The sequence below is a fragment of the Nestor notabilis genome, unplaced genomic scaffold (assembly GCF_000696875.1).
Source record: "Nestor notabilis isolate BGI_N333 unplaced genomic scaffold, ASM69687v1 scaffold12001, whole genome shotgun sequence".
Taxonomy (NCBI): Eukaryota; Metazoa; Chordata; class Aves; order Psittaciformes; family Psittacidae; genus Nestor; species Nestor notabilis.
This window is the reverse complement of record NW_009915183.1, coordinates 62,186-76,496: the sequence shown is the minus strand read 5'-3', so window position 1 is coordinate 76,496 and position 14,311 is coordinate 62,186. Positions and strand designations below refer to the sequence as shown.

The window sequence follows — 14,311 nt, the reverse complement described above, 5'->3', positions numbered from 1 at the left end:
TCCCTGTCCCCCCACACCCCCCCCCCCCCCCCCCCCCATTAATTCTTTCTAATAACTTCACAGAACAAGAATCAGACTCAGTCTATGTTTCTATATGAGTGCTGGGTACAGGGAAGGTAATAAAGTATTTCTTACTTATTTCACCCCTGTACACACAAGTTGGATGTAATCACAGACCTTGTGCCCTGGAAAACATTGGGTTTTCAGCCTTTGCACACGTCTAGCAGCTCTGTGAGATGTTTCAAATCAAAGTGGCTGTTAAAAGACTCTTGGGACAGTTCAGTTCTTCAATGTTCTCACTAACTTAGGACAGAATGACAGGATAAAACTCTAATGAGAGATACCAGTATCTTCAACTCAGTGCCTTCCAGTGATATGATTTTGTATTCCCATTTATTCTTTGCCACATAAGAGGCCCTTCAATCCTAAACTTTGGACAAATAATTAACTTATACAATAGCAGTAATAAAGTATTTCCTAAAAGATACTGCAGCATATATCTATGTGTAACATGAACTGACTGCCACATTAATTCAAACACTATGCAAAGTTGGGAGCACCACAGATAGAGGGACAGTGGCTTAAAAACATGTTGACAAGGTGGCTGTCAGATACTTGCAGTACCGATATGTTCTGAGCTATGACAGCCTCCTGGAGACCGAGGATGCTACAGAGCAGGGGAGGAATCCAATTTTCATGTTTATGGTAACAGAGCTCACTGTAATTTGAGCTTCTTGCTTCTACACAGAAGCAATGTGTTCCCTGCAAATAATAATTTTCTGATTTGTGAATCTCACAGATATGCACAGGATAACACTTTCCAAAGGAAACATGAAGATAGAAAATAGGAATATAAATGTAGATTCTGACACATGATGCAAGTAAGACTTGGGTTATAAGGCTATGCTAGGAACGTGAGTGTACAAGGAAAAAGGCAGTTTAAATAGGGAACACACAAGCACATGTATGGAATACCATATGGTCATGTGAAAATATTGTTAAATTGTTGTTTTGGGTTTTTTTTGGTAGTTTGAGCAGAATTTGAGTCATAATTCCTTCAAGAATTAAGCTGTGCAGTTGTGTCAGAAAAATATAGTGATTATGAAGTACTAATAATAGAATTTTCCATTGCTGCATTGTGTATTATACATTATTGTATTATTCATGTGTTTTTCTCTTAGTTTTTTTGAAGAGGGGTATTTATTTCAAAGGCACGAGAGAGGCACAGTCCACATGGGGCTCTAAGCATAAAGATACAGTGCTTTAACTTTTTTATTCGAGGCTGATTCCCTTTTATGTATGTTAAGATATTATACTGGATTCTTTTTAATGAACATTTACATGCAGATATCCGGCTTTTCCAGCCCAAGAGGCAACCTTATGTAATACATATTTGCATATTGACACAGTTATGATACTAGAGCTAGAGGAAAACAGAATAAAAGTCAGCAGAGTGTGTTAAAATCTACTTGCAGGGAAAGGTTCCTTTAAGGGTTGGCATTATCTTGTCTCAGTCACATCTACTTCAGGAGATAGGCATAGCCTCGAGCAGTGCCTGAAGTTGTTACTCAGAAGAAAAGTGAATGTTAGAAAAGTTATAGACAATTTCATTAACTTAAAAGCTTCTGAAATGGGAAATGTAGTGATGAAGTCTTCTTGGTATGGTACCTAGCAACGCCTATGCAAACCAGAGGAGAATAAAGGATACCAATTAGACCAGGATATTACTTATAGAGCAGGATTTATTATGGCTGTGTGGTACATAAAAGCCAAAACTTTAAACTGGACTAGAGTAAGTCAGCTCTTCTAGTGAAGACATGGGAAATGAGGTTGCTTCTGCCATGGATTTCACAGATGGTAGCTCTTTATGGTGGTTTTAAGTCTCTTCAGGGTTACAGTCTTCTGTGTCAGTTAAATCCTGAAGTATGTTTGTTTCTCCTTCTTTGGCCTTGTCCCATCTCCCGTTAAAATGCTTCCACTTCCTGTTATCTTGTGCATACCTATCCACAACCATTAGCATCTTGTTATCCGCCAAGTAACTTTTCTTTGTATACCATTTGTACAACCTGGAGGGGTGGGTGTCAAAAAAATTTATTCTTGCCTCTTTCAGCATCCTGAGCAAGTAGTTGGGATACTGCCAACAAACGTGTTTTGTCCTTTCTAATATAGGTGCCACACCAGAGTTTCCTACAGGAAAGTCCTCTGGGCCTTGAGGCACAGAGCTCCCATTAAAATATTTTGAGAAGGCAGCAATGTGGTTTCTGATACCAACCAGGCTGTGTGAAGGACATCTGGGAATGTTACAGGTCTATTGCAATTTTTAGGAAATATTGATGTAGTTCTGACAATATCGGCTTCTATAATTAACATTCCTATAAACTTCATTCACATGATACTGCATAAATAGTTCTCTGCAGCAAAGGTGCGTGTGATTATCCTTGAGAAAACTTTTAGAAGACAGAGGACTTACCCAGATAAGAAATTATATTAAGAAAAAATTCCCAAATCTATATATATGGATGACTTTAGAAAGAGTATTCGTCGTAACTTAGTCATTACTGAAAGAAAATTATTTTTTGCAGGCTCAGTTAAGTGTCCAAAACCAACCTTTATTCTACATGAGTAAAAACATGTCGTTTTTTAATGTTCTAATAATGTCTAGCTTTTATCAGTAACAGTTTTTAGCATATTGTGTTGGACAGTCAATGAGAGCAATGTTACCCTCTTCCATTCTTCCATAACCAGATCTTAAAATTACAAGCGTTTTAGGTACTATGATGTCTTCTCTACTGCAGGTAAAACCAGAATAAAATTGCAGAACATTGCCTCACACTGTGTTGCAAGCTAAGATATCTTAATAAATAAATACTTTTCTAAATTGAACAAATGGAACAGGCACCAGGCAGCAGGGCTTTCTTCTACCAGTGGCATTTTTGTCCTTGTGGCCTTGGATTATTAATACAGCTGTGAGATAAATAAGCAGAGTGAAATATTAATGCAGTTTTACAAATAATGTTAAGGTTGCCAGATGTGGCTCATCTTTTCTCTCTCTTTTTTAAAATATATCAACTTTTAAAATGTAAGCTGGTAATGGGTCATGGGAAACTTGAATATGTAAGAACAAATGTGTTGTAAGGTATTAACAATTGAGCTTATGTAGATGATGCTTTACTGATTCATTTGTTTGACTATATTCCAGTTTTGAAAATAACAACTCTTAAATCAGATGAACGGGCAAAAGTCCAACATATATAGTCATTCAGTGAAGTTTTAAGAAAAAACATTAGAAGATTTATTTACCTGTCAGAAAACAATATTCAGTATCTGAGGCCCTTCATAATTTCCAGACCATTATGCTATAGGTTTGACATCAGTTTTCCTCTTGCATAAATTTAGGTTACTGTAGCCAAATGAGGTAACAGTATAGGGACCAGCTCAAGACACGAGGATGAGTACAGGTTGCAATGATGGTACAGTGCAAATGCAAATGTTCGTTTATGATCCTTACCCTTAATAAAGGGTGGGAGAAAATAATTTGCTGTTTACACCCACTTAGTATATATAGGTGTAAAAGTTCTGCTTCTGAAAACATGGCCTACTCAAGAGAAGAAAACAGCTGCTAATAGTTGTTTCCAAACATCAGAAACAGTCTTCAGTTTTATGCAAAAAGTTGAGGTTTTAGGGGATTTCCATCAATCTTCAAAACTATCTTTTTGGAATATAGTGGAGAAACTCAATGTATATTTGCATCAGAGTACAAAAAATTGTTCCCTCTGCTCCCAAGTTGGATCTTTAATATTATGCAAAAATATAACAGTACTTTCAAATTGAATCATTACTTATACATATGCCTCATTTGAAAACACATAAGAGATTTCATATTTTACTGTAGCTGATAAGTCTACCCATGCAAAATCTACATTTTTAGCCATTTTGCAGGTATGTCCTTAATAATACACATATTTCCTATAGTCTGTGTTAGATAACACCAAATTAATTTGCTCAGATACACCCAAGCATGGCACAAGAACTGCGCTGAGTGAAGACTGATTAGGTTCAAGATACTGGCAGGTCTTCAAAATTACTTTCATTGAGGAAATGTAGTCAACAGAACAAGAACACCAAGATGATAGTGTAGGACCAGAATGATGGTATTTACTGCCTCAGGTGTTTGTGGCTTCCTTCCACTCATACAAAACAGCTCTGATTGACTTCTCACAGGTGATGTTGCCCTTGCTATGTTCAGTCAGATTATCCAACAGTTATGGGCTACTCGTGCAAGAAAAAAAAAGACATAGACCTTTTAAGAGATCTATAAAGTTGATTTCTTTTTTATATACGTATAATATACATGCTTAATTACTCAGTCCCTTAGGAAATAAGTTAACGGAACAGTGCACAAATCCACTGGAAGTATCACAAACAGAGCTCTTGTCCACCTAATTATTTATGGATTTTGTATGTCAACACTAAAGAGATGCATGGATCATTTACTTAATTTTGTTCAGGTGAAAATTTTAGCCCTGTGTATTAAATATGTGCACTAATTTATCATCCTTTTTACACTGGAGCATTTTGGGTATGGTAGAAGGTTCAAGTAGGCCTTGAGTAGTCTCTTGACGTTCTGAGTTGGTCCTTCAATGTGTATAGTACAGTTTAGATTCCTGGGAGAGCTACTTAGTTTCTTATTAGCTTTAAATAACTTGAGCTGGGAGAAACAAATATTTTTCTGCAAGCAGTTTTTAATGCCAAAGCATGGTGTTGAAGATATTTATTCTTTTTATTTAACTTTGACTTGGTTTCATTGACTTAAGTGTGGAAGAAAATAGTTATGAATGATGCAGAAACATTTTCTTAAGTCCTGAAATGTAGTAAATACGTTATATTTTCACTGCCTGCTTATACCTGGTTGCACTTGTCTTTTCAAAATGGTTATTTTCACTTCAGTTCTGTTCATTTTGTGATTTAATGGCATTGAAATAGATCACTTAAGAATTGATGCATTCATTTTTATCATATTTACATCAGCTGCAGTTCACATTTAAATAGCAATTTGTTATTTCTGCCTAAATGTTGCTTTCCTCAGCAACGATTGATCTCATCCTTATGCTTATATATTGCAACTTCCTAATACGTCTTTGAAGGTCTACTCTTATGAGAAGTGAAAGTAAATTTCTTGGTTTTTCTGTATAGCTGGTAATCAAATTGAGCTTCAAGAAAATCGACCATTATCTCGGGCTTCTCAATACTTAGCTTCCCAGTATTCTTCTATAGTCACTTCTAATTACAAATTAAACTAAGATCTTTCCCCACCCCCCCGTAAAGTCTCTTACACATGTCATGTTTCATATTGCCACTTATGCATTCAGGAACTCCTTTTTTATATGATATGTTTAATAGGGAATTTATAAACTTTACTGCAGAATTGTATACAAATCTGCTTTTTAAAACATACATGAAGGGATTTTTTTTTCTGTATAATTTTACTATTACTGGAAATGAGAATTAGGTATGTTTAATGCTATCTTTGTGTTGGCAACAGTCACCACCCATGTTGTCTTCATGGTGGCTGAAGTCATTACAGTAATATTTTCTTAATGTCATCCATGCTACACTAACAACCCTTTCAAACATGATCCAGACTTAATCAATGCTCAATACTGACATGTCATTGTCAACCTTATCCTCAGAAGAGGTCCTCTGCTAATCAAAATAAGTTAGGTAATAAGAAACTGTGGCAGAACTATGGGATAGGCTGTTTCTAGGTACTGTATAAACTGTGTATGGTTATCTAACATTTGTTTGCCTACAGAAATCAGACATGTAATTTCAATAATGATGTAAACCCCTGAACTTTAGGCATTTAAATAAATAAAACTGGACCCGATGTATTATACATTAGTGTGTTCTGGGATATGCTTAATACATAAACATAACACTCTGTACTTGCAGTAAACAGCAAGCAAAAATAAATGATGGAGATCAGAAGAAAAAGATGAAAAGCATGCAAGACATGCGATTTGTGAATTCTGCACAGTGCCAGTGTATAGCACTGCAGAGACTAACTCTGGACAGTGTGGTGCCCAGGTGTTGCTGGAGTCTCAGAAACAATGCAGTTCTGATGATGTGGCATCCGCTTTGTGCCGATTAAGCATTGTTAGCTTCATATCACCAGGCACCACACTGCTTCATATACTCACCTCTCCGTTATGTGAGGAACATTTAGACTTGCAGGATCTTCATGGTGTTGAGTCCAATAACTTTTTAGATCATTCATACTGGTGGGATTAACTGAGTTTAGGGAAGCAGAAAGGTTATGAAAAATTGCCAAGTCCTAGGAGCTAGGAGGTTTTTGAATATTATTGCACTGATACAGTTCTCCATGTTTCTGATCGCTCTTTCTTTTCCTAGAAGTATTGTAACAGTGGAAATTAACCTATGAAAGCATCTAACAACAAGTGCCTTAAAGTACAAACCACTTTCATCCAAATAATTAAATGTCATTGCTGCTTTTTTTTCTTAATGGGTTGTACCAGGACACCTATTCTTTAAGTTACCAGGCTTTACCATAAGAATCAGCCTGAAATGCCTACACGAAAATTAAATTTGGTTCTGCTAATGCCGTGAAAAGCCTACTCTGAGCCCTGGAATCAGATTTGTAATTTCACTTGTCCATCAAATCACCTTTGTTTTTTTAATAGCTGTATACTGTCCTACAGTAATAATGGAGTCACATTTCCTCATTCCTTTCTTCTCCCCACCCCACCCTCTCCAGTAAGGAACCATTTGTACAACTTGAACATGATTGTTTTTTGAGAACGTTACAATTTAATCTAAAAATCAATTGAGTTTTACTGTAGTCAGAAAATTGTACGTCCTCTTTTGTATCCAGATCTTCAGAGCCTTAGGGGAAAAAGTCTTTGAAGTGAAGTGTAAAAAGGAATTTTCATGTTTTATGCAGAAAGACAGAATTCGGGGGGTGTGAGAAAGAGGAGAAACAAGTACAATGTGTATTTTCCAGTTTCTCAGATGCCAAATGTGTTCAGCAGTACAGAAACTCTGACTTTCCTTTTCCCCTTTGTATCACCCCCTTGATTTCAGTGTATTGTGACTTGCGTTCTCCTCGGCTTTGAAGATCATCACAAATCCAAAGAAACACTTCTAACTTATTCTTTCTGCCTATGTTTTTGAATAAATGGAGGTGAAGAATGAAGTGTGATGCAGTGAACCAAGTCTGAGTGTTCTGAAGGGTTTCGGATTTTCAAAATATGCTTTACATGTTACTTATGATTTTTATAAGTAGTTTTGCTCTTTGCTCAGTGCAAATGCCAAACTGCTGAAGGAATTTTTGAAAAATGAGAAAATGATGGTTCTACATTTAAAAATAAATAAAATGCATAGATATTGCTACTAAAGGTGTTCCATGATCTGTTATGTAAACAGGATTAACCATTTATTTAGTATGTCTGTGTAGCATTCATCTCATGGCGCAGGGCTTGTAGCTGTCATGTTCCTCAATTAGTCTGTGGCCTGCATTTAAATAAATTAATATGTTTTAAGACTGTCAGCGAAGAATATTTTGTATATTCTTAATCAAAACATTCAGTCTGGTATAGACACCATCCACCAGTTCTCTCCATTTTATTTTGGGAAGCTACTGTATTGTGAGTGGCTAGACAAAGAAAACAGTAGCAGAGCTAAGTAGCTTCGTATTCATTCCCTATTTGTAAGTTTATAGATTTCTGTTTATTGTAAAGTAATTTTGTGGGGGTTGGGGTTTTTTGGGTTTGTTTTGTTGGTTGGTTGGTTTTTGTAATTTAAAGCAGCAATTTACAATTCTTGTAAATTCTTGTAATTTGCAGTTCTTGTAAATTGTTGCTTTATAATAGTACTTGATTCCAGAACTAGCTGTAAGATGAGTTCTTATGTGTTTTATATTAGTGAGCAAAAGACAAATACCTCAGGCGAGCAGAAGGATTGTGTAATGCCAGCTTTCACTGAGCCTCCAGACCTGCCGAGCAAAAATGTTCTTGAAATGGCCAAATTGTGCTTCACTGTACTTCCATGCTGATGATGTCCAGAACTGCTGATAGAAGATGTAGCTAGCAGAACACTTAATCCAAAAAAACTTGAGCAGATGGAGTTAGGATTAGGACTATTCCCAGCAGGACCCTTTTGTCTCATTGTTAATGCTCAAGTAGTTCTCCTTGGCTCAGATGTTATGCTGGATGTTTGCATATTGCTCAGTGCAGTTCCAGCTATGCTTGACAATTTGCTGATGGTTCAGAGCAGAGTGAGGTTATTAACCTGCATGGCCTCAGAATCCTCTCTATGTTTCAGCCCCATTTTCACTGGTTTGCATGTTTATGTCATTATTTTTTTCCACAAATTAACAAATGTCTTATCTGTAGTCTCCAGGTGATACCATAGTGTTAGTAATACAGACTACTTGAATTCCTACATAGTGTGTGCGCTGTAGGTCTGTATTTGTATCTATACATCAATGTAAAATATTGCCCAGCTGTTGTGTACAAACAAAAGCATCATGAGGCAGTGAATCCTACTGATAAATCCTGAGTTTTTTAGAAAAGTTGGCTTTCTTTTTTTCTATTGTGTGGTGTTTCTGATAACTGTCTTGCACCTGAATACTCTCATGCTCTGCCAGTAATGCTACAACTTTCATTTTAGGTTGGTTGTAGTTAAACAATTTCCAAATTTTGACTTCTCTTAAATAAATTGGAAAAAGATGAGGTGGTTCTGTAGTTTGTGTATGAAGAGGTTTTCATTTTATGTTTTAGTAGTTGTTTGTTTTTCTTCTACCGTACTTCTTCATCTGTCATTCCTTGGAAGTACAGGCAATGATAAACGCCCTGTCCATGTTAATGGGAGTCGAGAATGCTTTGCTTCTCTCAGGATTGGTGCCGTGTTACCAGGACAATGTATTGATTTGGTTGACTGCAGATGTGTGATGCATGACAGAAGTGAGAAATTGAACTTTCTGAATGTGAAGTAAATCGTGCTGCTGCTGATATATAAATGATTTAGGAAAAAGCAATCAATCAGATTCCCTGTGCTAGTGGCAGTGCTACATAAAATGCAATACATAGTAAAACAACATTTCTTTTACAATCTAAATCAAATAGTATTCTGTGCTAAACACAGATTCTTGCAAAAATGGCTTGCAGCATTTTTGGTTTTAGTACGCTTTACTTTCTACGTTACTGGCATGTGATGAGGTAGTTTGGAGTAATCGAGCTGATATAAATTCTGCCTTTTTCTTGTCAAGAGCCACTGATAATTCTTTCTAGACTGCTTATTGCTATTTTTAATTGGTTTGTCTTTAAATAATTTTAACTTGTAAGTCCAGTTGGATAAGTCTCAAAAACCTGCAGATGAAGTTTGGGGTTTTGCACAAGTAATTGAACTTTAATATCTGTAAAGCATCCACTATAGACATGAATAGGCCTATTCTCTCTTCTGGCAGATGTTTTTCAGATATTAGATTTACACCAAATTATCTTTGGGTGCTTTAGCAGTACACAGTAGCCTTCATGTGCAGATGGCTATGATACTCTTTGCTCTCCTTCTCCATGTTATGAAATGAATGGGATAATTTATCCTTCTTGGACAGAGAGAGAATTGTAATGAAAGCTTTATGAGAGTTCCTGAAATTCTTCTTACTGATATCTACTAACAAGTCTTGTTATTCAGTGTGAAAGTCTCAGCTTAGCATTTCCCCAGCGTAAGTACCTTCAGCAGCAGGGAATTCTGCACACTCCTCCCAAAGCAGCCCAGAGCTGTGCATTTTGGAAACTTTGATCTGAACTTCTGGGTGAGTTTTTCAGAGGAATTCAGGTCTCCTTAGGAAGTAGTTGTCAATATTGTTTAATACTAAGGTTGTGAGAATACAGTGAGAAGCTTGATCACATCTTCCTCGTAGAGGGGGAATATTGAAGCGTTTCGCAGCATGCTAGAACATAAATCCAGTAGTACTGGATTACTCCTTTGTGAACCTGTATGATCATATAGTTCTACTAATAGATGTTAACAGAAAAAAAGCCGTTTCATAAACATATTTTCTTTTATATAAAAAAGTGGGTTTTTTTTTTTGCTGTAACTTATTTCAGTTTTTATTTTGTCAGAAAGAAAAATAAAAGATTTACTTATGAGTCATGAAGTTTAACCCTTAAATTACCTCAAAATTCAACAAATTACCTTGTTTAATTAAACAAATTAATCCCACCAAGTTCAGTTAATGGTACTAGCATCTGAAATTTGCTGTTGGAAAGCAGTGTTTGAGATAGACTAAAACTCAGCAGTATCACAAAGGAAGAATGAATCCTCACTACAAGGTATGTAATATTATTCTTTCTAAACTCTCCAAGGATGTTATTTTATATTTTTCATAACATATACTTCCTTTCACATCTCAAGATCAGCCAATTTATTAATTTTTCTTTATTTTATTGTAGTGCTGGGGTTTTTTTCTCTCTGAAAGCCTGAAGTGAGACTTGACATGTAAATTGGTGACAGACAAGGAAACCTAAGTAAGCTGTCTGCCTTCTTCCTGAAGATAGACTTGTCACCAAAGATATCATGACAACCTGATAAATTTCAGGTCTGCAGAATCTGCACATACTCCTTATACCACATAGCACTTGAAAAAGTGACCAAAGAACCTAGTGCGCAGAATGAAGGATTTGTGCTTCATACAGATACCGAAACAAATGTGTTCCCTTCAAATGTCTTACTGAAGTGGGTCTGTCTTGCCATGAACACAGTCATTAATGACCTCCATCCATGTACCATTGATCTTCCTGGAAAATTACCTTTTAAAGCAAATGAAGCAGATCTAGTGGTACTTAAAATTTAGTATCCTGCAGAGAGTGGAATCAGCTTGTCAACAGCCAATGCCCCAGTGCTAACAGTAATTTTCCTTCCTGTCAAACAGCTGCTTCTCCACTGGGAGAAGGTACATGAGTAAGTGTAATGTCCAATGTACCTTATAGAAAGGACAGAATGCCTTCATTCCATGGAAATAATTTGCAGGAAAACAGCTTTTACAGGTATCCACTGGAGAAATGGAGGATGAGGCTATGCAGGATGAGACCCAAAACCTGGGGAAGAAGAGGGGAGTTACCAAGTGACTCACAGTGATTCACAATGTCAGTGATTCACAGTGTCAGAGCCAGAACTTGGTATAAACCTATACCACAAGAATTTATGAATGTCAAAAAGCTAAATTAAAGATTACAACGTATTGTCAAAGCTTTCCAAGTTGTGTTTCACAGCTCATGTCTTTTAGTTCAGAAACCACGGTAATCTCAATTACAAGGTGAAGTACAAGATTTCCTTATTTCTTGAAATGTTCAATACTTAAAAGTGCCTCAGTATTTCAGGTCATTTTTGAAGGAAATAAACTTTTAAGGTATTGTGCTCTTGCTCTTCCTTTGCGTACCTTTTGCTGTCTTTATACGTGGTGGAAATAGAACAAGGTTAATTGAAGAAACGAGGGAAAGGGAGGGAGGTTCTCATATAATTAGGCAGTCTTAGAAAATAATAACTAAGCAGCAAAATACCTTATTTCCTTGTGAGAACAAAACAATTCTAATCTCCCAGTGAGTCTGTAATTTGACTTTTTAAAATAATTCAACTGATGCTATAGAAAATTCAAAACCAATTCTAACAACAGTACTGACTGAACTAAGGATGCCTTGCATAGCTATTGGAAATCATTATGCTAAAGCTATTCTTATCTCTACATACAGTATCTCTTGGCAACAGGCAACAATTTTGTGCTGTAAATTTCATCTAAGACAATTCTTCGTGGGGTGCACAGATGCGGTAAGCAAACAGAAAAGTTAAATCACATGTTGGTCTTCATGAGACAACTTCAACTGATGAGTTCTGATGATGAAAAATGCAGGTTTGAACATACTTGATATCACAAAGTGTGTAAGAAGCATTGGTATGATGGTGGAGTCACAGATAATGCTTGTTTGATTACAAAGATGGACCTCGTGACAAACACAAGTAATCTTGGCTCCTTTTCAGCCCTCTGTTGTTTTAGGCTCTAAACAAGTAACATAATATCTATGAGATTCTTTTGATTGCACTGTCCAAACAGAGTAGGGAAGCTAAATATTATGCTTCCAGATTATGTTCAATTATTTGTTTGATGAATCTCCTTATGGTGAAACAAGAGAAGGTATGAGGGGAAACTAATCAGTGACCACTGATGTAAGCTATTTGCTGATGTAGTTTAAATTCTGTTTCTTAAGGAGTTCTGGATATGTCAAAAGCATATCATGTTCCACATTCCACTTTTTCTCCCTTGTTTATAAGATACAGGCTTCTATATTTCTTTGGTTGTTGTCATCAGCCAGAGCTGCTGAGCTTTGGGGTAATGTAAAGATTAAGAAAGAATTTATTTCACAAAAATTAAAAAAACCCTGTTCTCTCATCAGTTTTGCTGTGAATGTTAGCAGCTTTGAAAGCAGAGTGGGTTCCATCTTGAATTGTTGATGTTGATGAGCTGTTCAAAATCTATCCTGTATGAATAAGATGGCTCTCATTCCTGAAATCAGTTTTCCATTTTCTGCCCTCAAACTACCTTAGATTTGCTGCTAACCCCATGAAAGACAGAATTAAAAGTAGAATACAAAAAACTGCAATTGATATCAATATGCTGTAAGAATGTAACTACCAAAATACTTTAAAGTTTGCTGTATGTTGGATGGATTTTATGGTTGTTTCAGTGTTTTTACGGATTATTGGCTTCATAACTTCAAACTCGCTTGTCTTCTGCCACTGCTGTATGCCTGGATTATATTTGGGTTATCAAAAACTAATGATGCATGGAAACAGTTTTATAGTTTCTAGGTTATCACAAAATGCATAATCTGCATTATTCCTTGAAATTAAGTGCTATTTGAGCACTTTAAAATGGTTTTAGTATATAATTTTGTCCTTTGCCTGTGGGTGAGAAATCAAGATCATATATATCATTCTACTGTGTCCGTTTCCCCAAAAGTCATAGTCATTATTCCATGTCCGAGTTGTTCGTTTTGCTTTACAGTTTTCAACAACTAAACCTTTAAAAGACTACAAACCTTTGTGAATATCTTACTTCTTGGTTTTGTAGCAGATTTGTTTCTAATGTCTACTGATCAGTTCTGTGTACCAGCTCCAGAGAATGCAAGTTAGCTAAGCTGCCATTTGGCAAACCCAGATTCACATTTCATGCATATGTTTTATGACTGTGTGAACATGTGCTGTCTTCTGTTTTCTCTTGTGGGTGGTAGGATTTTCTTGGTTGGTTGGTTGGTGTTTTTGTGGGTGTTTTTTTGCCATCCACAGCGATGACTGTTGCATCTGCTACAGTTGCTTCCGGCCTCACTGAATGTGACTGGCTTTTGTTGCATTCGAGCCATTTTCAGAAAAAGAATGATGCTGGATTTACAAGGAAAGTCTAAATGGGTTTGAACTAGAGTTTGTCCTTTTCATCCATAGTAAGAGTATTAACTACATAGCATGCAGAGCAAATACGAGATAACTATAAGCTGAACTTTTCACCCATGTTACTCTCACTGTCCATTTTCCTTTGCTGATCATGGTGCACAAGACAGAAAAGCATCTATTTCAGACAACTCTCTGTGACCTGATCATCTTTCTGTTACCAGTGCCGATGTTTCAGCCTAGGGGCTGGAATTACAGCAAACCAATGTTATTTTATCCAGCCTTGGGATTAGAAGTTACCTTAAGCCAAATGTACAGTTACTATCTATATATGGGATGTGTGTAGCCCTGATTTGTTCTTAAAGGTTTGCTATGTTAATATAATATATCTTTAAAAAAAACCCCAAAGATTAAAATAGACCTAAGATTTCCATTCAAAATTTTCTTTAGAATATATGTCTCTGTTTGTTTTTATCTATTATGTTATAAATGGTGTCATTTTAAAATCTATTTGAAGTTATTTCATGATTTCAGAAGCTATGTGTATCTTAACTGTTTACTCCTGTTTTCATAGATGGCTATACAACAGATGACATTGAATTTTACTGGCGTGGGGGTGATAACGCAGTCACAGGAGTGACAAAGATCGAACTGCCACAGTTCTCCATTGTAGACTACAAGCTTATCACCAAGAATGTTGTTTTCTCTACAGGTTTGTGGAGGGGAAGCTAGAAGGGGAACTGACTGGGAAGACTTTTAAAAGTGGGTTAATTCTTAACGTGCAGTTCAGGATCTGAGAAAAAAATCGTAGAAACAGAAATAAATTAGGGCAGCAACTGTGAATTTTGAAAGG

The 14,311-nt window shown here is 36.2% G+C and overlaps 1 protein-coding gene across 1 annotated transcript in view; it reads left to right on the top strand.

Annotated features, from left to right (window-relative positions):
• Positions 1 to 14,311, top strand: part of GABRB2 (gamma-aminobutyric acid (GABA) A receptor, beta 2) — a gene marked incomplete at its 5' end in the record, with an annotated part of 63,336 nt that overhangs the window by 29,860 nt on the left and 19,165 nt on the right. Inside the window, one exon of the mRNA XM_010024004.1 lies at positions 14,033 to 14,170. Coding sequence (XP_010022306.1) covers positions 14,033 to 14,170 — 138 coding nt within the window. The remainder of the gene's footprint in view (positions 1 to 14,032; positions 14,171 to 14,311) is intronic.